Below are 26,204 nucleotides of genomic sequence, written 5' to 3'. Positions count from 1 at the left end.
TTTTTGCGTTTTTTGTTTTCCAGAGAAATTAGTGAAAATAAGTCTTTAGTGAAAATGTCCAGGTTTACAGTATTTGTCTTTGTTCAGACTAGTCAAAGAGAAATGGTGGAAAACCCTGAATGTCACAAGTATTTTCCTGCTGAAGGTGGAAAAAATATAGACAATGATATAGTTTATTTATTCCTTAGACAGCGTAATGAATGGAAAATTGGAGAAAATACCAATTTTTTTTTTGTTGTGACTTAATTTGCAGCCCCCAGAGAGTAGTAAATTGATGTTTTGAACCAGATAGAAGATAAATCTCATATTTTCAGGTCAAACATATACAGCTTTATCTTCTGCTCAGTTATAATGCAAGTGTCTGCTGTTTGAGTGATATATATGTATCTTAGATATACTACACTAATCCGGACTCAATGTCTGACATCCAAGCTAACAGTTCATAGTACTCCTATCAGTTCATAAAAAAATTAACATATGCAAATTATTTCTGTTATTCAGGACTGCCAGATGGAGTCACAGTAAAGATAAAAATGAATGAAGAACAGACAGCCAATGTTGGCGACGAACGAGTTGTTATTTTTTGCGAATACACAGAACCAATCACAGACTCTGAAACCACGTTGGTTTCATCGTACGTGGAGTGGGAGATGGTAAACGGAAACGACCAAGTTATCGGCATGATAGTCAACGGGGTTGTACATATCCAAGCAGATAAAAACAAATACAGTATAACCGAATCAACGTTATCCAGAAAACAACCTTCTTTGGAAATTTTTAACATCAATTTGTATGACGAGGCAGTGTATTATTGCAAAGTGAACTTTATCCTGAATGGAAACAGTGGCCCATCACAAGAACAAGACTCACAAAGTACAATTTTAACAGTCAACAGTAAGTATTTTATATCCTGTTTACCCCTATTATGTCTGTATTTTGGTTATGGCCCTATTGTTCTCAAGGTGTGATCATTAGTTTATAGGTAGAGACCTGGGGTTGTTTTTCCCTCTTTTTTTCTCATAAAATGTTTAATCAGTTGAAAGGGATGTCATCAGTTTTTATAGTCTATGCAAAATTGTAATTTTTTTTACCATTTGTAAAAATTGACAATTTTCCAAAACAAATTTGTTTGGTAACAATGCTGTCTGTACTGTTGGTCTAACTCTGGTAGCAGGATAAATGTAGTGTTGATGTTAAAATTGATATGTTATTTTTACTAATACCATGACAATGGTAAAAAAAACCACTTCCTTGTTTTTACAGGACTTGTTTTGTCACATTCAAAAAACAAAGCAATTCTTTTCACAATTTTGCAAGCGAAATCTGCAGTATTGTCTTTCGTATATAAAAGATCATAATCAGAATATTTAACTTTGTAGGATTAACTAAAAAGATATTCACAAACCTGGAAAATTAACAATAGCGCACTAATTAATACTACTGAAGACATTTTTGTAACAAAGAAACTGTGTGAAATTGGTCATTAACTTATTTGAATTGCTAAAATACTTTTTCAGAACAAAACCTGGAGAATTAACAACACACAGTATATTATTCAAAACTATGGAGATAATTGTTCTAATAGAAAATATGTGAATGTTGTTACTCAAATTATTCAAATGATTAAAAATTTTAATTGAGAAGAAAAACAAAACCTGAAAAATTAACAATGGTTCACAAATTAAATTAAAACTAAAAAAACAAACAAAAATTAAATGAACAATAGTCCACAAATTAAAAGTGAATTTTTTGTGAAAATGACAATGTGAATTTTGTCACTATACTTATTTAAAATTCGTAAAGTGGCCATATGGTATTTATTTTGGATTTTAATTTCTGAAACAAGATCGACGAAGTCTGTTTGTAACTCAATATATTGCAAAAACCAAAAGATGTGTAAAAAAGTTTTGTTATTGTATGTACAACAACAAACTCTTGTACACATTTTATTATGCTATTGCAATGTATTGAGTTAGAAACACAGACTTGGTATATGTTGTTTCACATTGGTAGGAAACCACGTTAAGAATTGCTTTATAAATTGAAATTCCAAAATAAATACTGCAATCCTCACCCATATGGCCACTTTAACAAAAATGTTTTCAGCACTGGATAGTTTTGTTGACATCCTGTGTCAATGACAATTTAGTAGGCTGTTTCATCATTTCTGACAAAGGAACTACTGAAAAAACCTGTCTTTATATAGTGCCTTTGCAATTTTTATGGCAAACATGTGATGCAGGTATTCAAACACCGGAATTTGACTTTTGGTCGGAAGTAGAACATCAAATTTGTGTACATAGTTGTAAGACGGTGTGTGTTACCTGGGAAGCAATGAACTCGGAAGCTAGAATGAATAATTGCTCAGCTATGATTTATGAAATAAAAGAAAAAACAGAATTTAGAAATAAGAAGACTTCAGATTTCAAATCTGAAAATGTGGAAATCATGCCATAATAGTTGGTAAACAAATTATGCACAACTTTTTTTGGGGGAAACACCAATACACTCGCTGTTTATGCCAGCCTGTACTGAGAAAATATTGGGTCCATCAAAGAAAATAACTTTTAGTGGAAAAAGGAAGATTTAGTTAAAAGTAAAGACGTAATTTCAAAATTAATTTAAGAAAATCTGATGTTCAGAAAGTGGTATTATAATATGTGGCAATCACAGATCTGGGGTGACTTTATCGTTTATGAAAGGGGGACTGGGTTTAGTTTTATACATGACAACATGTACATAGTTCATAATTGTGTTTTTGTGCCAGCCAGTACCTAGAGATATCATGGCTTCACTGTTCACATGTGATTGAATTCAAATTTGCAGATCTTAAGAACTTTACAAAGCATTTGACAAATGTGTCATGTAGTTATTCAAACATGGAGGTGACTTTGGTAGGAAGGAAAACATCAAGACAATGTACACAGTTTGTGTTTGACTTTCATTTACAGAGAAAGGAGAGAGAAAACAATGAATTTTAGGTTAATCGTAACACATCTTTTGATTCAATCAAAATTTGACGATCAAAAGAATTTTACAAATATATCATGGCGGTACCAAAACATACAGGGTGACTTCTTGTCAGAAGGAAAACGTCAAGACACAGTGTACACAGTTCAACACTGTGTGTGTTTTTGTGTGTGCCAGTCAGTACCGTAAAAGACTAACCCTTTGTTGTTCTTGGCACAGACGGTATCCCCAAATACACACAGGGACATTGAATTGATTCTTGTACGGTAAACATTTAACATCTCAGCACTAAACTATTCCTAGGTGTTCTCTTTTATCAATAACTGTGTTAGAAATGTACACGTGCAGATGTAGAATTTGTGGTATCGATGATGGATATTTACTGACATACCAGACTATGAATGGGCTATTCTTTATTTCTGCCAAAAAATGTTGACATTTTTATTTTGGATGAACTTTCAATTTGAGATCATTTAAAGCTTATTCCTGTCTGTTTTGTAACCTTTGTTAAAGAAATAAGTAATTTAATCTAAAATTAATCCTAAAATTTGCAATAATTTAAAACAAAAATAGATTTTTGGTTGGATTTTTGACAAAAATGGTTGTCGGTTCAGAGGTATTCAGGAACATGGTTTGATGTAATTCTAATTTGCAATTTTATTTGTTAGGAAATGTATATGTTAGATAAATAAAAATAGGAATTCTATAACCAGGAAGAATGGAACATCTTTACATGTTCAGTTGGAATTATGGAAACAGCTGAAACATTCTGAAAGAACCAACTGTTGTTTGAAAGGACAAGCTATATGAAATTTTATCTTTCATTACTTACTCAAGTTACTGACACATTTAGAATTCACTGCACTGTCAAATGAAAAAAAATTGAAATATTTTTGGTCACAATAAACGAACTTCCATTCAAAATTGATTTTCACTACCAGAAGAGTGTTTGTTGAAATGCTGTTTGTAACGTTATTTGTCACAGAGGTGAACAATGTCTGAAGTAGATTTCTAAATCGGTCTTTTGACCTTCGTGATAGTGTTGACGGATATATTATGCAGTGACAGATTATTTCCTTTTGCCTAAAATGGTCAAAGAATTCCATTGATGTAGCAAGTTCTATTGATGTGGCAACTTCGATTTGAAAATGACATTGAAAATTTGGGAAAATTTGTCGCCCAACAAAGTGACCGACAATGTTCGAAATTCATATAGACTCGGTCATTCAACTGCGTGGCAGATGTAATGTTTCGTAATCTCTTCCTGGGTATTCTAATTCCAAATAAGTTGAGGGTTCCTAATCATGTATCCTGCCCGCATTGTGCTCCATGTGAGTCAGATACCATCATCCGAACAATGCAGGCTCGGTCACTATAAAGTCGCTTCACTACAAACAAGAGAAGTAATCTCAGTCACATTATGTTGGTGCAAAACCCCCAGGAGGCATTTGACACACTCAAGGCGATCTAACCACTTGAAATGTTTTCCATTCTCTAAAAATACACCTCCCAGGTGTTCTTATGCCTATTAACCCTAATACAATACAACAAAGGGAAAATTAAAAGCTCAAACAATTAAAACACACTGCTCCTCGTAACATCCATCTACATACAAATATTTATATCTATCTTAGGTGCAAAAAGTTTCAGTAATTCTGTTGCTGCAGTTTGTTTACAAGGTGATCTGATGTTTCTCTTCACGTTGACATTATACTTGACTTCAGTTTAGTGTTGTTAGGTCGTCTAATTTTTCAGCTGTCACGAAAAATAAACATTGTAGGGTTGTACGTACAACAGGAGATGTTGGCACGACTGTAGCTTAAACAATGGTTTGTGACAATAGAATTTGTCAGCTGAAAGAAAAAGTGACAACTTAAACTGTTTTGAAAAATAGGTGTTACCGACAGGATTGAATATTGACCTCGGACAAATATTTCACTTTTTGTGAACTTCGAACATAATCTCCTACAACTTTTTTGAAAGCAATAGTCAAGAGGATGAATAAAGTTGATATCATATTTTGTAGGCAACAGAGTATTTTGATATTTGAGATAAAGTTATTTCCAGTATTTTGAGTTTGTGAAATTTAAGAAACATAGCCTTGTGTAAGTAAACATGTTTTTTTGGCCATGATTCAGGAAACAAATCCCTAGAAAAATGTACCAATTAGTGGATATAATTGCATGACTACAAAAAATGGTATTTTGTTCCAATTAGTTTTGTTTTTTGAGGGAAAATCAATCTACATACAATGCAATACAAATTTTTTAACTAAATGTGAACACATTATCTTGTGTAGGTAAACAGACTTTTGGCCTTCCTTCATTGCTAATAAATAAATAAACTGGGGGGTGGGGGTCATTCTGATAATAAAGGGGAATGCAAGCATGACAGAACAGCTATTCTTTTTTTTCCTGTGAATTTGTTCAAAATCAGTCGATTTCCTGTTGACAAAGTGTGTTGACTAACCATGCATATGATACAATTGACCACCACCACCATTGGTCAGATTCCCCATGTACATTTATAACATCAATCGTAATTGGCTGAGAGAGTGATTGAAGCCAATCAGAATTGAACTTTCAGAAGACTAAATAGAGATAAAAAATGAACAGCTGTTATCTGCTATCAGCTGATTATTGTAGTTAATTTTGGTATACTTAACAAATCAACAGTAAAGTCCAGAAAATTGTCATCAAGAGCATTAAAGTCTTTGTTTCAAATATGTCTTCAGGGAAAAAATTCCTTCTGCAGGATTTAGTAGGCTGTAAAAATTAAAAAAAATAAAAACTGTAACAGCTGGAACTAGTGCAATAAAATTCCTTTATCTAGCACTAAAACAACAACCTCAACTGCGAAATATACTACGTAAAAATTTTGCGATTTTTAGTTTTCATCTGGTTCTGAAAGACTCATTTTCACTAATTACCAGACTTGTACGTTGTGTTCTCCTATGAAATGGCATTTTAGTCACTACTTATTTTTGCGTTTTTGTTGTTCAACGAAGTAAGTGAAAATAAATCTTAAATGAAACTTTCCTGGTTTATAGTATTCGGCTTTTATTAAAATATTTATAATGTACATTTTTTTTGCAAACACCCCATTTTTTTATGTGTTGTACATTTTATAGATTGTTTACCTGTGAAAAGACAACCAGAACAATTAAATCTCTGTACACAAATACCACAACAAAAATTCGTTCAAATGAAGAATTGAAACATTTTCAGCAAGTTGGTTACATTTTCTGACTTGCTTGCTATAAGTGTATACACCAGGGCAAAGAGTAGTTTGTAGTGTTTATAAATTCTTACACTTGGCATGACCCCATCCAGTTATTGTGTTTTTTTAATGTCTCCGCAAAGATAGCTCAGGAACAAAAAGTTTACCGACACACAAAAATGTTGTCTTTAGCTTTTTAGACTGCAATTAGCCTATAGGCTATTTGGTTGCTGTGAGGTACGTTGTTTCATACCTTAGTGGAGACCAACAAAGCGTAACGTGACTGTATTTCGTAGAGCTGTGGGGTGGACGTGCTTACCTGTAACTCACATGAAGTATATTGAAACTTGATCGATGGGATATTAACGTATGGTCTACCACTTATGGTATGTCACTATGCTTTAAGTTGCGAGTGGTACATGATTACATGGTGGCTTACACTGTCAAAGGGCAAGCTGCTCCAACACTGTGTCCTTTCTTTGTTATTTCCTTTGTAGGTTTTCTATTTCTCTTGCTCTTTTGTGGGGTAATGTTAGGTGTTAAAACAATGGGTGATATATTCAGGCAATCAAACATTCAAAAATTTTGAAATCAAATTTAGCTAAAACTTCATCTAAGTTTCCTGAAACCGTCATGGTGTTGTGCAAACTGCTCCATAACTGTTTCCTTTCTTGGATATTTCTAGTTCTCTTGCAAGTCATTTGTGGGGTAATGTGAGGTGCTAAAGCAAAGGGATGGGGTAATATATTTAGGCAATCAAATAATCAAAAAAAAAGACCAGACAAAAAAAGATCATACATTGTACTTAGCAAATCTATCCTCTATGTACCTTCAAAGTGTACGTATGATCTGGGTTTGCAGCAATTTCTTCCAAATTCTGAACATTTATTGTTTATCTTTTTAACATTTAATACTTGAAAAAGTCAAATTTATCTCAAGTTACTGTGGATTCTTGACAACACGATACTCATTCCTCTTCAAAATAACTCTAAAAATGAATGAACGATTTTGTCAATTTGCTTGGATTCCATTCTGTCTGACTCTCAACTCTTTCAAAACCATAGAAAAACTATGCCAAGGGGGCAGAAACACTTCTCTGGAATCATTCAAGCCATCACCCATTCGTTGATAAATGGCCACTTTCTTCAAAACTCTGCATTGTGTGGCCTTTTATCTTTAAATTCAGTCCAGAATGTCGTAAAGGTATAACCAATCATTACAAACAATAATCGCATAGTCAGTGTTTGCATACTGGGTACTTAACTCATAACGTAAAAAGGTTATAGTCAATAAACGTAAACGTCCCTCATCAATTATTCATGTTTTACATCCAGACAACACATACTGGTGTTTTAAGTACGTTTAATTCATTATATCAGACGACGTGAAGTATGTAGGTTTTTTTCATTCTAGTCACGATAACCCAAGTAGTACAAAAGTCACTTTTTATGTCCCCATTTCACTTACAGCTTGTAGAAGTGATAATTAAATCCCCTAAATTGTTCAATAACTTTCTGGTTACTGTAGTTGCAGACAGTTTCACTCGATGACTAATGTTTGACTGGACAGTCTTAAGCCCTCAGGTAGCTGTAACTTCCCATGGCTTGTTGTTACAGGCACACAATTCAGTCCTATGTTCCCACATTAGTGTTGCATTTAAGTTGTCGATGGAACTATTAGGATTACATAGGACCACTCTCTGATTGTTTAAGGACCAATTCTTTTATAACTATGCCAGGCAACATTTTTAAAGGGCCATAATTTAGCCCCAAGTTCTCGCAGATTATTAATTTATCAGTGGTACTGTATGCGTTATACAGAGGGTCATTCTTTTGTGCTGTAGCTTTGTCAGACAACTGATTTTCTGTTAAAGGCTCATGATTCAATCCCAAGTTCTCATTTTCAGCGTTATCTAATCAGTGAATTACATAGGATAATGTTCTCGTTGTGGACTAACTTTTTCTATAGCTCTGCCTGACACCTGTTTTTAAGTCCCAAACTTTCATCCCAGCCCTAACTGGGCTTTCAGTAAAGTTTTATTTTGAACAAAGAAATTATGTCAAAGGATAAGTGATTTTTACTGGAAACTGTTCATTCGATAACTGGAAATTCAGAAATGCACAGGAAAGAATTTGGTATTGATTAGAACAGAAAGACACTTTGGCAGACATTTTGTTTTTCTAACAATCTGAATAAACACAGACATTTTCTTTTCTTTCTCTTTTTTTTTTTTTGTTTGACAAAAAGATTTTACATCTTAAGTGTAAATTTACTAGATTTGCCCATGATGTTGGAGAGGTTTTAAAACTTAGGCATAAACACTAAAATGACACTTGGCAGGATTTTTGACAAAGCAGGGATATTTGTCCCTGTGAGTACATCAATTTGTTGGTTTAAGCCTCAGGCAGATTTACTAATGAGTACCCGAGTTGTCCCTGTAAATTACGTTCCATTCACACGCTAACCTTACACAGAGCTGTCTGTGACCTTTGTCCTGGAGTTGACAAAGTTTATAAGGGACCCTCCCTTTAGTTTAGGCCACCCCAAAGTAAAGAAGTAACCTTAAGCCCAACATAAGCAAAATTTGAGATCTTAAAAAGTAGGTACTTATCTTGAATCAGAGAATGTTCACATTACAGAAATGGATTTGTGTTGTGGTTTGTGTTTTAAGTAAGATTGATTTGTGAACGGAGAACAAAACACAGTACTTGTTCTAGCTTAAGGCAAAATTCATTGTTTATTTTATTGATTATTTAATGGCTGAACATTTAGTACTAATTGTCAACTCAAATAATATACAAGGGTGGTCACTATATGTGTGAAGTGAACTGACTTGAAATAACACAAAATATCTGGCTTGGCCTCGGATTCTTACTAAGAATGCTAACTTCAGCTAAGGAGTTAAGACACATGTTGGAGGTAAAGTTCATTATACTTAGAAATTGTCCTTGAAAGATAAAGAAAATTCAGTTTACTTCTAGACACTGAAAACGGATGAGAACAATATGTAACTATTTTTAGAAAACTAGGGGAGCACAATGATACATGATTATAATTAATATTGATTATAATTTAATTAAACCATAAATGTTCACATATGCCTGTGGTATGTACATGTAGTTAAGAATCGGCCCTGAGTTGATCTTGATTATCCCCTCTTAACACAAGATCAAGGGTTGTATTATATTAAGCTAATAATCATCACGAAAAATAATAGGTAAAATAAGTTCACGATATGTTTACTTTGCTTTTCAAAAAAGAGCTTCATTGATTGATAATTAGATACGTTGGTAAACTACTGTACACATTTAGGTTTATAATCTTTGTATGTAAAGGCCGGTGGTCTAATATAATACAAATAAAAGCATATCATATCATGAAAAATATTTGTATGCACACATTGCCTGTTACTAAATAAATAAATAAATATCATTTATATGGTCTACTGTGTACACACAAGAGGTAATACATTCATGAAATATATCAATGTATAAGTAAAGATATATTTAATATATATATAATTATATATTTATCTACAGTAATAACTATTTACAGTATTTTGTTCAGAAGCCATCATAAAATGTATTACTCAAGTTTCCCTGACATCTCACCCCACCCCACCTCCACCCCCCACAAAATGAAAAGAAGAAAAGTCATGGTAAATGTATTGTGACATACATTTGAAATTGAGTTACCAATCTTTACCTATCTTTAAATTAAATTCCCTCTCACTGGATTAAGATTAGAATTTAGCTTTGAAAAAACAGTTATTTGGCAGAAATATAGAAAAAGTTGATCCAGAACAAAAGAATTATCTAGTTGGCTTTGCTGATCAAATAACAATAACCATGATTGAAAGCCATGCCTTAATTGCTGTATTGTGGTTCTAATACTAAACATTTTCACCAAACTGAACCAGTGATAATTGACATATCATTTTACCAAACTGAATCAGTGACAATCGTACACATTTTCACCAAACTAACTAGTGACGTCATACACTATTTTCACCAAACTGATGGATCATGGAACATTACACAAATAGCAATCTTCTGAACAATGTAGATGAAATCTGAAAAGAAATGCAAAGGAAAACAAACCACCCATCAATTCTTCTACACTAAAAACAAAACATGGAAAGCAAACAATCACCTTTACAGTCAGTCATGCCTAAAGGCCGTAATTATGTGCCATAAATAGCCTTCTAAATACAGTGTTAACGTCATTGATGAAATTCTTAGATTGTAATTTATTTGTGTATAAATTAACAGATGGTTAGCCATGCACATCATTTATGTACACCTTGTGACCTTCTAATGATAGCCAAATTTTGTTGTTGCAAGTCAAAATGATATAAACTGGCATTTCTTGTGAGTCACAACATAGTAAGAGATAGAGGAACACCAAATTTTGGTGCATCACTAGAAATTGTGTGCGGCAGTGACATTTCAAATTGGCTTAGAGGGCACTCTGAGTCCCTGTCTGTGTTAGCCATGTACAGCGCTTATGTACACTCTGTCTCTGTTTTCTTCTACATCAGCCATGCACATCAGTGTGTTTATGTTGTCTGTGTTGTCTGCATTCTACAAATAAAAAAACTGTCTTGGATTACAGTCGCCAACCTGTCACCTACATAGCATAGTCATGAATTTATCGCAAACAAGACTGAAAAGTAAAAAGATTCATGGGTTATTTTTCAAAAAGAGGAATTTCTTTTGAACTGATCACCTACTTCATGTAGATAGGACAGTCAAAGTTTATTGCAAGCAAGAGTGAAATGTGAAAGTTTTAATTTTTTTCAATCAACGCAATTTTTTTTGAAGTAGTTGCAGTGACCAAGCTGTCACCTAGAAAGTACAAGCAGACAATTTATTGCAAACAATATGTAAATTTAAGCAAAAGATTCTTTCAGAAAGACAACTTACTTTCAAAAAGGCAAACAATTCCATTATTGAAAGTAAACTAATGACTGTAACAGCTGTTTGTTCTAGATCCTGTGTTCTGTAAATGAACCACTTGTTAATGTCACAAAAGTTGCACTTAAGTCTCCTTGAACGAGGTTACAAATTTGTTTAGTCCCCCCTCCCCCAGTATCCAAGCCCCTCAAACAAAGTTGTATCAGAAAAGTCGTCCAGCTTAAGAGGTGCTTTTTCCATGTCCCCTACTGAATTAATTCAAAACAGATTCAAATTGAATCAGTGTAAATCAGTTCAAAACCAGTTTCTGTCATAAGAAAACCGAGAAATGGATTTGAATCAGTAAGCGATTTCAAACCAATATTTTGAATCAGTTCGAAAACACCTTCGACATGGTTCGAAACCAGTACAACTAGTATGTACTTCAGTTCAAAACTGACGTAGTGTATGTGGTGATAGTAAAACCGATTTCAATTCAGTTCCAAACTTATTTCACTCTTTCACCTGGAGAGTACAGGCTTTATATTATAACTACTCCATAGGTCGATTGCATCCATATTGACCTTTGACCTGAAACCTTAAGTGTACAACATGTATAATATAACCAAAGTTGTGTTATCTATTGATTGTAAACATTTTAGAAGAACACTGCAATACATTTACAAATAAAACTGATGAAATAATTAGCTATGCAGATATCATCATCATTGTCTCAAATATGACGCTATATAAGGTATTTTCATATTCTAAAGACAATGATACTATAGTCCTAATAGTATATAATGCAATGTGGCACCTTCTAGTCTGGTGTGGCTATATGGTTACATCATATTTCATAATTTGGGATATTTCAATTGCAAAGGAGTATAAAGAAAAATATTTTTAGTATGTCAAAAAAATTCATTTTAAACTGCCTGAGCCAGATGTCTGTCTAGCTTCTGGGTTCAAATTTAACTTCTGTGCTTGTCAGGTTTAGCCAGGTGAAGTGTTTCACCTGTAATTTTCTAATGATTTCCATTGGTCTAACAGACTACCCACATTATAATTTGGCAGTATAGATACGGTTGTTTGTTTGTTGTCTGTGTGAACAGCCTGGACTGATACTAAGTTTGTTGAGCCCTGAAAGTTACAGAGATGAAGTACACAAGTAGCTGACTGAAAATTGTCGTTTAATTCAAGGGGTATGTTCCAACCCCATATCATCACGTTAAAGTTATCTTATCAGTTAAAGGCCACAGTTTCAATCCTAGGGTCTCACATTAGGTTTTCACATCTAAATTTTGATCCAATTCCGAACTGGGACCTTAAAAAAAATAACTGGGAGCAGTTTTTATATCCATACCTTTAATTATATAATCATATAGCAGTGTTATGTCAAAACTGCTTATAATTAAATCCCTAATGGATAAAGTACTTTCTCTGTAATAACTTCTGACAAGATAATCACTAAAACATACAAATTATTGATTGATTTGACTAATTGATTGATTGAAATATATAGGTCACCTCACTAATCTATTAGTTAATTGGAGGTTGTCTCTATTTATTCAAAACTATCAGATGTAATAATACATTAGTATAACATTAAGAGCAATATTGCAATATTGTAGTTCTAAGCACTCGCTTTATTTTTGACGTACAGATTATATCTGTTGAACATTTTATTTCCTTGAAACTTGCATTTAGAATTAAATATGTTATTAAAGTTTATAAAGAACCTAGTGTATAAAATTGTAGATAGAAAGGATAGTATGAATAATGTAAATGTGATAAAATAGATTTGGCATTTCATACATACATACATACATACATACATACATACATACATACACATACACACATACACACATACATACATACATACACACATACATACATACACACACACATACATACATACATACATACTTTACATACATACATACATACATACATACATACATACATACATACATACATACATACATACTCATATCAACAGATGGAAATGTTACATTCCAGGACCATAAATCTTGCATAGAAACAGAATGACAGGTATTATACAACTGTACATATTAAAAACGTCAAAAAGTATGTGATGACAATAGAATTAATACATGCTAATTGAGGGAGGCCATTACCCTAACAGGTTAATTGTGTCGCTAACAATGGCCCAATCAGCATAAAATGACAAACATGTATTGTGTGGGTCTAGCATTTATTGTAATTTGTGGTGAAATAACTGTTGATGGCGGCCACTCCCAGTAACTTATTTTGTATAACTGGGTGTAATTGTGTGAGCTAGTGAGTCCGTTTGACTGAATGCAATGCTAGAAACATCATGTGTGACTGACAATTTTTGTAGTATGTGGTGAAGTAACTTGATGACGGCCACTCTCAGTAACTTATTTTGTATAACATTGTGCAACCCATGAGTCTGTTTAACTCACTGCAGTGCTAGAAAGATCATCCTAAATTAGTCCTCTTTATGACTCCCCAAGATGCACTGCCTTGAGGCCATGGTGGAATAATTATGTGCGTCGGCTTGCGAGAATGTGCTAGAAGTGGATCCTGGTGGTCAAACTTTTAAACCAATATTATATCAGTCTGATTAGTGGTCAACACTTTCTTCAGTTTGAGCTATTATCTTCAACTTTGCTTGTATCTCGGTTTATTTTGGCCGGGATCAGACTAGTTGGCAGATGACAATTTTTTTTATTACTTTCCAATTTATATATTCATATATTAAATAATTATGTAATTAGTTATGCCTTCTTAACTGACTCATTGTATTATTATTATATAGAAATAAAGTCATAAATAAATTAATAATAAATTTTATATGTTCATGTTTTGTTTTTAGTTGCATGTAACCCACCAAAATGTGAACAAGTGACACAATGTACAATTCAAGCTAAAATAGAAGGTGCTAATGAACAAATAACTGACTACTTTTTCAGATTTTAATAAGATTGTAGGAGCAGTGACCAATCCAAAATATAAACATGTATTAAAAAGGATAATTCCAACAAAACAAGACAATAGCTAACACAACATATTGAATAACTTGACCACTATTATTTCAAAAAGTTGCCATATAGATGACAAATAGGTATATATTTTTGATTTTGAAAACTTATCACAACTATTTTTTTTCTTCTTGAAGTAGTTGTCTTAACAGAAAATTACAAAAGTTCTCAGCATGGGCTGGTAAATTCCTGCTATAGTGTTAACATTATATAATCATCAAATCAATCAAATTTATCTTGTTTGCATGACTTGTAATCTTGTCAAGGTTATATTGAAACCAGATAATATTAAAGCCAGTATTGGTTTCTAAGGACTGTGTAAATATCTTGACAATCCTCAAGACTATTTTTAAATTGGATTTTCACTGTCCAGGTTTATTGTTCGTATAAAGAGAATCCTCCAAATCAAAAGAAATTTATTTCACTATTTTCAGACAAATTAACAGGTATAAAATTGGTATCTAGAAAATCATCAAAACATTAAATAATTTTGGGTTTCAGTGTTCAGTTTATTTTTGATACTTGTAATAACTTTAAAACATGAATAACGTTGGATTTTCAAAGTCTAAGTAAAGTGTTGAAATCAAGATAGACTGTAACTTAGTGCAAGAGAAGTACGTCTGGTGTGTCACTCAGATTACTATGTTCAGCTCTAATCGGTCCTGTTACAAGTATCTTCAAAACAAGATAATTTGGTTTGAAGAGTATATCTTAGTATCTAGAGAATCACCAGAACAAGATAACTGTTATCTCCATATTTGATTTATCCTGTTAGCGGTCATGTGCTAGACTGTTAACTCAATTAACAACCACTAAGTTTTGTTTGTTTATCTTACTCACTACAGTAGGAGTGATATGTTTTCCCTTGGCAGTAACCCACTCAATTTGCTTCAACTTAAGTTTAACCTCCTGTAAAAACAAACAGAACAGCTTCTGGTCAACTAACTGCAGACATTTGTTGACCTTTGACATGCATTCCAGTTGTCTTGCCACAACAAACCTGTCCAAACACAGGTGGAAATAACTTCACACCATTATGTGTATATTTGTCTGTGTTGATGGCGATAAACAGGTAAAATCCCAAGTGAGAAACTTAACAGTCCCAAAGTGTAAAGTCAAGTTCTGACGGAAACCAGTCGACAATGGCTGTTATTAATTTTGGAGAAGGGGAGTTTGGGATGTTTTACGACTTTTGATTTGTTATTCTATAGACATTTATGATATGTTTACTTTACTTAGGTTTACTTAGGTGTATTCTGAAGGCAGGCTTTCCAGCCTATATGTTCAGATGTCTGGTCTGGAATTCTGCTCTGCTTGAATTTAGCCTTGTAATAATACCTGATATCTAGGTTCTTCCATTGATTGTCCAGGCGCTGTTCAATTGAATGGGTTAATAGTTGTAGCAATTCTTTGAACACATTGTGAAAAATTAAATTCTGTTGCAACTAGTGATGTGCTTTTTGGCATAATAATGACTGGACTATTTATTTGCTTATATGGTCTCGCAAAGAATACCATTATTTCTTCATTTTGCAAGATCAAAGATTGGTTGAGATAAAAGAATATTTAGTCACCAAACTTGTGCATGTGAACACCAATGAGCCTTTCTGATGTGTACAAGGGCATTATAAATGTTAAACTGTAACACAAAGGAAAAGGGAATGGTCTGAACAAAACTCAAATCGTAGGGTTTCCAAAATTTGTGACTAGCTTTCACCCCATTGACAGAGAATCATCAGATCAGCAAATTAAAAAACTGCTGTAAATGCAACAGAAAGCAAGGCTATTTACACATGTTCTTTATCGCAGTTTACTAGGGTTCTTTAAAACTTTTATTAAAAAGCAGTAGATTAAATGATTAGTCAAATTTAGCATCAAACCAAGATTTCACAGATTTTGTAGAACAGGAAATGTGAAGATTATAGTACATGAAATAGTGAAAAACAAAGTTGAAAAAAAAACAGGATTAAAACGAAAAGTCAAAACACCACACACTGTGATCTGTAATACCATGCTAAATCTGCTTACATTGAATGAATGAATGAATAACATCTCTCCTGAAACTTAGAAACACTTAAACAACAAATCTGCCTAATTCTTCCGAAACTGTCCTCTTCATTTCTAAAGCCAATGCTGAGTAGCAGATTTAATTAGCATAAAAAGTAAAAAGAACATCTTTGTCGGTGGAAATTAAGGGTCCTAATCTGATATTGATTACAACCAATTCAATAGAATTCATTGAAAGTTGAGGTATGTGGGTGGTTGTAGGAATGTTAGAATCGTTACTCAGGTCCCTAACTTAACGTACTACGCCTCGGAAATACTATAGTAAGTCACAATTTCATTGTTATGGTATTATGTTCAAGAAAATTCAAACTCATTTGTAGTTAAAGTCAAGAAAAAATATTGTGGTCGCCATACAATTTTCTGAAAAACTGTTATTTGATTAAAACACTGTGTGTACAAATTTGGTGATCAAGTTTATCTTAAATCCCAAATATTTCCAGTATGGGAATATTATTAGATATTGAGAACATGCAGATCAGATTATAGATTTCCAGAAATCAACCCATATAAACACACACAGAATTACGTATACTGTCGATGGATATTTGTGTTATAACATTGAAACCATTGATGTGTGTACAGAATTTTGATTTGTTAGTAAGCTCATAGTAAAGGTGTGAGTTGTTGTTTTTGCTTAGTGTATTAATACCAACTGTTACATTATAACAATTCTAATAGGATATTAATTGCAGCGGTTACATTCTCACATATTTTGACTTTGCTCATTTGCATTACGTCACTAAACTCCTGGTACCCGTACTCTGTTTTAGAACAAAGAGAATATATTTCTGGTATTTCCAGTAATTAATTATTAATGATGTAGGCAGGTACACTAACTGTGACTGTGCACATCAAGCATGAATAATCAGACATTTCACAATCCTCTACATGTTTTGGCTAGCATTTGAAATCTATTCACAGTGGCGATAAGCTGATTACCTTGCATAATTAGATACTATTCCCCAACGTTTTTCTTCAGTCAGCTAAGAGAAATACAAATGACCTATGGGGCCTTGTCACTATGGAGTCAAACATTGAGTACTGACAAAACCTTCAAGTCATGAGTATTTTCTGACTCAGTGACTGAATAATAAAAACTATTCAGGAATAATATACTCCTCAGGATTAATTTCTGGAAAATTAGGGAAAAGAACACATATTCTAAATGTTTTGACTCATATTATGACCAACACAGCATAAATGTGCCTCGTCACAACAATTAACATAGAACAATAGGATATAAATTCCATATTTTTGTTTGAAGTTGTTCAACTTGGCTTGCATGAGTTGTAATGTTAAATACATCTTAACGAGGCAGATAAGTTATGAATCAATAAAGTGATATTGAACTTGAAAATTAATGACCCTCATAAAAAGTATAGATTCTTAATATGAACTGCATATGGTTTTCCTAATATGGTCACACAAGTATTATTACCTAATATGGTAATTTTACTGTGTATAGTTATCAAATAATTTCCTAATATGGTTGCATTATTACCTAATATGGTAATTTTGTTATGTATAATTAACAAATATGATGGTAGGTACCAGTGCTTCATTTAGGTTAATACTAAAAGAAGAAGATACACCACAGAGATTAATTTTTGTTGAAATCAAAGTAGCTGAACCATTAAAAATGTTGCCTTATGAAAGCTTGTCCCTGGTTCTTTTGAAATAATAAAATAAATTTAGGGTTCACCATCTTGTTTTCAAGAAATCGGTAATCTTTCATTTTCCCATAGAGTTAAATATAGTACTCGGCAGCCATTTACGATCCTAAATATGCTTAATAGGCCTTTCCAAAGTTTGCCATGAAGGCGCTCTACCTCCTGTCTGTGTGTACCTTGGGGGTATACATGGGTTACTTGGTTAATCATAGAGCACTGCTGCTTTCCACAATGTGTGAACAATACTAAAATCATCCCTGATTTACACTTCTACAGAATACCAAGGGACAAAGCTGTTAAGAAACGGTACTCTGGGATGATGATACCTCCAATTTGAGTGAGGGTTCTGTATATTCTCAATTTCCTGTTTTCAGTCTGGAATGGCCTATTTTAAGTTTTTTTTGACATTCATTAAAAAAATTGAGGTTAATATTAAAGTACATATTGTGTGTTTTTTTCCAGAACCACCATCAAGGGTTGATATTGTTGGATATGAAGACCAGGAAAGCATAGGATTGAATACCTCGGGAGGTGTTATGTTAGAATGCCGTGCCTACGATAGCAAACCTGCCGCAATCCTGACATGGTATATTGGAGAAACGAAAATAATGGATAATATTCGTAACTCTACAGTCAGAAATGATGACGGAACTTTTACAACGTCGAGTATTCTGACGTATTTCCCTTCATCTATGGATAACAACAGAACAATAAAGTGTGCGTGTGAGTCAAACTCTGTTCACTCGGAGGTGGAATACACAGACCAAGTCAAAATCAACATTTCAAAAGAAAAACTCGTCGCTGATGGACTAGCAAATAACATTTGCAGTAACAAACTTCTGACGCTTATAGTGACTTTTCTTGTACTTGTGTATATAGTATAGCAGATAGACATTGAGATAAAATTGTAAATATTTATAATAATATAGTTTTATATCTTCATAATTCAACACATGACATTGACTGTAGGGTTTGTGGATTATCATTAGTTGTTCAGCTGTTGTCATGTATGGATCAGTCTTACAAGTATGCACTCATTTGGAAAAATTGCTGCCAAATCACAACAGTGAAAGACTGTGTTAAAATATAGGCAATGTAATCAATGTTATTCCAGAATACAATCACATTTATGAACATGTGATATTTCATGTATGTTGCCATATTATTCCTGAACGTAATTGCATTATTAAAAATGCGAATTTATGTGTATATTGCCATATTATACCCAAATTGCATGCCTATGTGTCATATCAGATATGTAAGATAATGTGTTCATAGTTGTAATAATTTTATGTATGCCCTGGCACAGTATGTCTAAATATGGTATCACTTGCTTTGCACACTATGTCCAAATATGGTACCACACCTTGGCACGATGTCCAAATATGGTACCACACCTTGGAACAAAGTCCAAATATAGTACCACACCTTGGCACAATGTCCAAATATGGTATCACCTGACACATTTTCCAAATATGGTATTACACTTTGGCACAATGTCCAAATATGGTATCACACCTGGCACACTTTCCAAATATGGTATTACACCCTGGCACACTATGTCAAAATATAGAACAGCCTATGGTAGTAGCAATAAACTATTATTATCGGAAATATAGAACAGGATGTTTTCACAAATATTATTCAGCTTTGAGTTTACACATTTGCTATTTTTTTTCAAGCTGCAGACTAAAATTTGAAAAATTTAATCAAGATATTGTAATTTTTGCGTTAGAAAAAAGTTGTAAATTATTGCATTTAGACGTTCACATTTAGGCTCATTGCACAGTTATGCTTATTTAAACACATTTGCTCGCTTTCAGTTTTTAGCTTGCAAAAATTCTGTATGACCGTATATCATGAAGCTTTTTGTAACGTTCATTTTGATTGGTTCATTTTGTAAGGTTCATTTTGATTGGGTAGAAAACAAAGGGGGAAAAATGACACTTGTTGCCTGGCTTAATTAATTAAGTGTATGTTATGATAAGAAAATAAGTTACATATGCTGGCCAATCAGTTGGACCCTTTTGAGGGGTTTCAGTTAAGGACAAAATTCTAACAGATCGTATTATCCTTAGAAAACAACTACTTTGTGCACAGCTTGGCCTTCAGTGTATACTGTAAAAGAAAGCATTTTAGTCACTATTTATTTTCGCATTTTTGTTTTCTAGTGAAATTAACCAAAATAAGTCTTCAGTGAAAATTTCCAAGTTTACAGTAATTAATGATGGCATTTTACCCACTGCACAGATTTTTGAATTACAGAGGTTATAACACACAAACAGTTCAAATTTAGTCACAAACAATTAAGCATTAAGTCAGTTCTAGTTGACAGTTCTCATCAGATTGATAAATTTCATATTGATAACCAAACTCTGGATCACCGAAGATCGATCAATCAATCAATCAATCAATCAATCAATCAATCAAGTCGTTTATAAAGTACCAGCATCCAATACTAAGTGAAGTTCAGAGGCGCTGTACAATTACATATTGAAAGATCTGCTGAAAAGATATTTTGTAAGGTTCTTCCTAAAAGAATAAGCTATAGGTTTTTCACATATTTCCAGCAGCATGACTAAATTCACTCCATGTACTACATGCAATACTCTCAGCAGAGTCAGCACATGATGAGAATAAGTGGACCTTCTTGTTCTATTTTGACCTGAGGCATGAGGTACAATACTATTACAGAAAGCAAGTATTTGACAAGTTGAATGTGTGTTATGAGTTTGTAGTCCAAATTTTCTACCAAGGTGTTGGTTTATACCTAGTGTACAATTCTTCACTTTCACTTTTAATCAAAATTAATCATCTATCAATTGGGTCAAGATAATAAGATTAGTTAGAGAGCCACCTTACCAGGACACTGGAAATCATATCATTTTTATAAAACAGAAATTTATATTAAGGACAGTTATTTGTAAATATTGGAAGTTGTTGAAAAAAAGTTGAATCGTTTATTATGACAAGAAAACTTTGTGTATTTTATAAAGTATTAAATCAGATAAGAAATACATTTCATGCCAGTTAATTCAAGTCATACTCACAGACAGGGTTGACAGACAGGAAATAAATAATTTAGAAAATTATTGTCATAAACTTTTAAGATATCACTATATGAAAGATCACAGTGGAACATGAGTATGTGAAGATTTAGTACTATGAGACACAAGCATACACACATGTACACATGCACATACGCACGCACACACACACATATGCACATGCATGCACATACACATACACACACGCACACACACATACACACATATATACAAGGTAAAACTGTTGTCAATGATGTAAAGTTTGCTTATGTTTCGAGCAATAACTTTTAATATTGAAAATGGAGGTTTTCAACACCTCTTTTAATACAATCCTAGCAGCATTTATTCATTCCACACACACATACACAGACACACAGAGACACACACACTATTTCAACATACAAACAATAACAAAAATCAGAGCCCATGTCTCTGACAATGTTATTACTACAGCCAAACAAACTTTATAAAAATACATTGAATTGGATAACAATTTTTATAATCAGCCATATCTTAAAAAACACAAGTTTTAAAAGCAATAAACAGATATCAATATTTTACAATATAGGATATAGAATTGTAAGATAGTGGACAGGGTATAGATCAAAAAGTCTGTACTTAGATGCAAGGCTATTACAACTGTGTAGCGGTGCCGAGTGAGTGCATGTGATAGGGCAGACTCCAGTCGTTGGAAGTTTTGTTCCGATTTTGAAAAATATTCAGTATAGTACAAGGCCGGTTAATGTTTCTATTCATAAAGAAATGTTAAATTTGAATAGTACAACAATTTTTGTTAAGCCCAGCAGTAATAACTGGAAAATTATTTTAAGTTTTTTGTTCAATTTTTTGGTTGCTTATGTTAATCTTGCCAAAGCATGTATGAATGCTTACTGATTACTGTACCAATACCCATAAGTTTACAATCTGTTGACAAACAAGTAATCAGGGCCATACTTGATTCATGACTGTTTACACATGGACATCAAGTCAGTGTACACCGTACCATCAATGACTGGTAGACAGATAATTCAGATGATTCATACTGTTTACACATGGTCATCAAGTCAGTGTACACCGTACCATCAATGACTAGTAGATATGTAATTCAGTTGATTCATACTGTTTACACATGGACATCAAGTCTGTGTACACTGTAACATCAATGACTAGTAGATATGTAATTCAGATGGTTCATACTGTTTACACATGGTCATCAAGTCAGAGTACACCGTACCATCAATGACTAGTAGATATGTAATTCAGTTGATTCATACTGTTTACATATGGTCATCAAGTCAGTGTACACGTTATCATCAACAATCAGTAAACAGATAATTCAGATAATCAGAATGATGGAACTTTTTTCCACTGTAACCGGATTTGATAAATTTTTACAAGGGACATAATAGAAAGTTAGAGTTTCTTGAGCCTTAAGTATTTTACATAAAGTAATTGTAATTGGCCTTGGTTTATGCACTAGATTTTGTAAAATTCCTATATCATCTCTATGGTGCTTTTGTAAGGAATTTCATCATTGGTATGGAATAAATTTACCATGTTAAAAGGGTTGTAGGTAATCCAATTTCTTGGATGAGGTCGCAAATGTTATTTAAGAAATAATGACATTTTCCATATTTTTATAGTTTTTTGACTTCAAATGTTCTGTTACTGTATGTTTGTACAAGTCATATCAACAGATGTGAAACATTAAAACTTTATCTTTCATAAATCTATCTTTTGAGTTTGGATTCCTTTTTTTTCCAACAGCACTTACGAATTTGTTAAAGTCATATGACACCAAAGCTCACCAGTTGCATGATAACACATACCTGTTCGTCACTTTTTAGTTCCCAGAACGAGGACTCTATGTATTACAATTAACCACCAAAGGAGGGGGCTACTGCTATGAGCTCCATCTGTCTGTCTGTCTGTCCGTCTGTGCATCTATCTGTTCATCTACTCATCCATAATATGTAATTTCAGTCAAACCTGGTACAAAGGTGACATATGGGACATCAGCAAGTCACTTTGTTTCTCAACATATATAACTTTGATCAAACAGACATAGTACCATACATTTCTATACCTCGTGTCATAACCTTGCTTTGAAATGCTAGGAGTTACTGAGGAACTGAACATTTACAATCAGACCAGTGTTATACAGCCATACCCCACCCCCACCCCCACCCTGGTAACTGAGAGGGGGTCAAATAAAACTGGCATATAATTCCATACATTGTACCACTTCTTTTTTTTTGAGAGGGAGGGGGTGGTAATTTTGGTAGGGAGTCATGGTAACAGATAGAGGGGGGTCTAGAAAAACTAGCATAGATTTCCACATATCATGTACCATAATTTAGGTTGGCAAGGAACAAACCTCTCCCACGACTCATGATAGTCCATTGCCTACCAAACCACAAAAACCAACTATATGTATAACCTTAAAATTTGTGCTATTAGTTGGGAAAATTTGGGATTCGCGTCCTATAAATCTTTTTGACTCTGTGAGTAGAAATTTCCATTACCAACGTTGTGCTTTTGGTTTAAGTTGAATGTTCCAATTTCCATGTTAGTCACAATTTTAAAGTAATGTTAACAGTGCCTACTAATGGGAGGCTTACAAATAGTATATACTTTGATAATGTTTGTACATGTACATGTATACGCTAAAGAGAACACGTTTTTGATTCTGATTCTGCAAAGAAGGCGTCATCAGCATTGTTCACAGCCCTTCTGTCTGATATAGAGGAACGCTGTTCTGTCAATACTTGTTGGTGAATTGAAGTTTAAAAATCTGTGAATGGATTTAAAGGATTTGCAGTTTTATTCCCTACTTGTCGACATTTTAAAAGACCCAAAGACAAGAGAGGTCATTAGGGGGTCCCTCTGACGAGCTTTCTGAGGTGACGGTAACATTGTTGAACCATTTACATCCCCTATCAGTTGTGACACATTATTTAAACGAATGGTTAGACATAAAGGTCAACAAACCCAGTGGGTGGTGATTACCACAAAAGAAGGCCCAAAGAAATGGTAAAATAATAGGTGATTGAATTCATTAGAAAGCGCAGACTGTAGACAGACAAAAGTGACTCGAAAAATCGTTCCAAAAGAATGCGCAGGTGTTATGTAACAGCGGAACGTTCTGACTTTGTGAAAGTTGAGAGTGAGCAATGGATTGTAATCTGCGAAACTCTTCGACTGTCTTAATGAATTAAAGATGCAATTATTTAGCTCTGTTGATACCCATCGCTTAAAAGGTGGTAATTATTGGCGACTCCGACCACTTTGAAGTCTCTGTGGACCAGAGTTGTAGAAGTACTCCAGATTTCTGAACACGGACTTAGCTCTTGTTCGAAGAATAAACGATGTTTTATGCTACACTAGGCATTCGTTTTGAAGTTGTCGACACTTGTAAAATTCATCGTTCGGATGTGAATGCCTCGTTTTATCCGTCTGTTTGGAACGACCTGAAGCTAAAAGCTTGGCTGTAAAAGGGCAAATGAAAATCCAGTCATTAGCGTGTGATAAGGAGTTATTGACTGTGTCTGTGTTTGGATTACAGAGAACCATCACCCAATTAGTTAGACTTCCATTTTCTTTCAAGGAGCAATGCTACGTCTGAGGAATGTTATAGTAATGTTATTCGATGCTATCAAACACTTTTTTAAACACTTTTAAGGACGGAGACAAACTTGGAGTAAATCTTGTTAAAACATGTATGTTTTTACTTTTAGGAACGCGAAATAACAACAAAATAGGTTTTACTTAGCACGTTAGTGTGACAATTCAATAAACTGAAACTTAATATATACACATAAGAATCTTCAAAACGTGCGATCATTACTCTGATCTTCACTGTTAAACTTTAGGGTAAAGTGTTTTACAGAATGACATTTACCCCAGGGTCAATGGGTTTATTCGCTATCATGCTGTCAGTCACTGAGACGTACTTTTTAACTTTACACATTGGACATTGGACATCCACCCGTTCTTTCGATTAATTCAATTGTTTCTAGCCAAGAATTCGTACATCTGAAATTGTTAAACAAGTACTTTGTTTTCTGTTAGTTGTTTATTTTAATCAGACCTACTTATTACCTTATGACTGAACTGTACCGAATGTCTTATAAGTTGAAATAGAGTAGTAGCTATTGAGCTGGTACGATTATGGAGAGAACTTTTAAGTCGTTGCCATGACAATATCAGTTTGTTTTTGATTGGGATAAGAGAAGAGAATTTAAAATCGTGCATTGTCGATGTTAGTTGTGATGATGATGATGATGATGATGGTGGTGGTGGTGGTAGTGGTGGTGGTGGTGGTTGTGGTGAGATGATGACGATGATGATGATGGTGGTGGTGGTGGTGGTGGTGGTGGTGGTGGTGGTGGTGGTGGTGGTCAGATGATGATGATGATGATGATGATGATGATGATGATGATGATGATAATAATGATGATGATGATGATGATGATGATGATGATGATGATGATGATGATGATGATGATGATGATGATGAGGAGGAGGAGGAGGAGGAGGAGGAGATGTGGGAGTTTTTTGTATTAGTGTTCTGGTGATGGAAATGAATTCAGGAGGATATTTTTGTTGCAATGGTGATATAATTATTTTCCTGAAGTTGTTTTGAAGGACTGGTTGTCTTCCTGTTTGTTGTTCTTGACTGGTGGCTGTCATATGCGGATTAAAATGAGAATGACACCACCACTAAAAACAATACAACGCGGTAATAGATAAAAACACAGTGTCGCAAAACTTTGAATATTGTGGTTTCAGAGTACAATGTACCTCTCGTTCATTCCCACAAGATGCTAGGGATATGTATTAATTAATAGAAATTCCCACAACAACGGGGGTGTACACACTATAACATTATGGGGACTATTTGAATCATATATGAAAGCCTTCGCTCTTTTTTAAAATCTCTATCAACTAGTTTAATTTAATGTAGTCTTGTGAAGTTTGGAAGAAATTTGTTTAATATTGAATTTTAAGGTGCATTCTCCATTCTACCAAGTCAACCAAACGTCAACAGATCAATTACAAAGGTACAGACAATAAATTAAATTGTGATAAAAAGGAAAATTTTCCACGTCTCTAATTTCTTATAGGGTGTGTTGATACGAAATAAGAATTGCGAAGACGACCTGTAAGCAAATGTAATGACAAATTACTCGGTGAGTGATGTCTGGTCAAAGTCAAAGAATGAATGTCCTCCATTGGTTCACTTTGTCAAAGTGTGTCTTACATTGGATAACTATTATTTTAATTAAAATGTGTCAAGTCATACAC

At 33.7% G+C, this 26,204-nt stretch overlaps 1 protein-coding gene across 1 annotated transcript in view; it reads left to right on the top strand.

Moving 5' to 3' along the window:
• LOC144440387 (CD276 antigen homolog) overlaps positions 1 to 19,280 on the top strand; it is a 28,635-nt gene extending 9,355 nt beyond the window's left edge. Inside the window, exons 2-3 of the mRNA XM_078129756.1 lie at positions 502 to 894; positions 18,313 to 19,280. Of these exons, the coding sequence (XP_077985882.1) occupies positions 502 to 894; positions 18,313 to 18,734 (815 nt within the window). The 3' untranslated portion in view covers positions 18,735 to 19,280. The remainder of the gene's footprint in view (positions 1 to 501; positions 895 to 18,312) is intronic.
• The last annotated feature ends 6,924 nt before the right edge of the window (positions 19,281 to 26,204 follow it).

Source organism: Glandiceps talaboti, chromosome 9, assembly GCF_964340395.1.
Source record: "Glandiceps talaboti chromosome 9, keGlaTala1.1, whole genome shotgun sequence".
NCBI classification, from domain to species: domain Eukaryota; kingdom Metazoa; phylum Hemichordata; class Enteropneusta; family Spengelidae; genus Glandiceps; species Glandiceps talaboti.
This window is presented reverse-complemented; position numbering and strand designations above follow the sequence as displayed.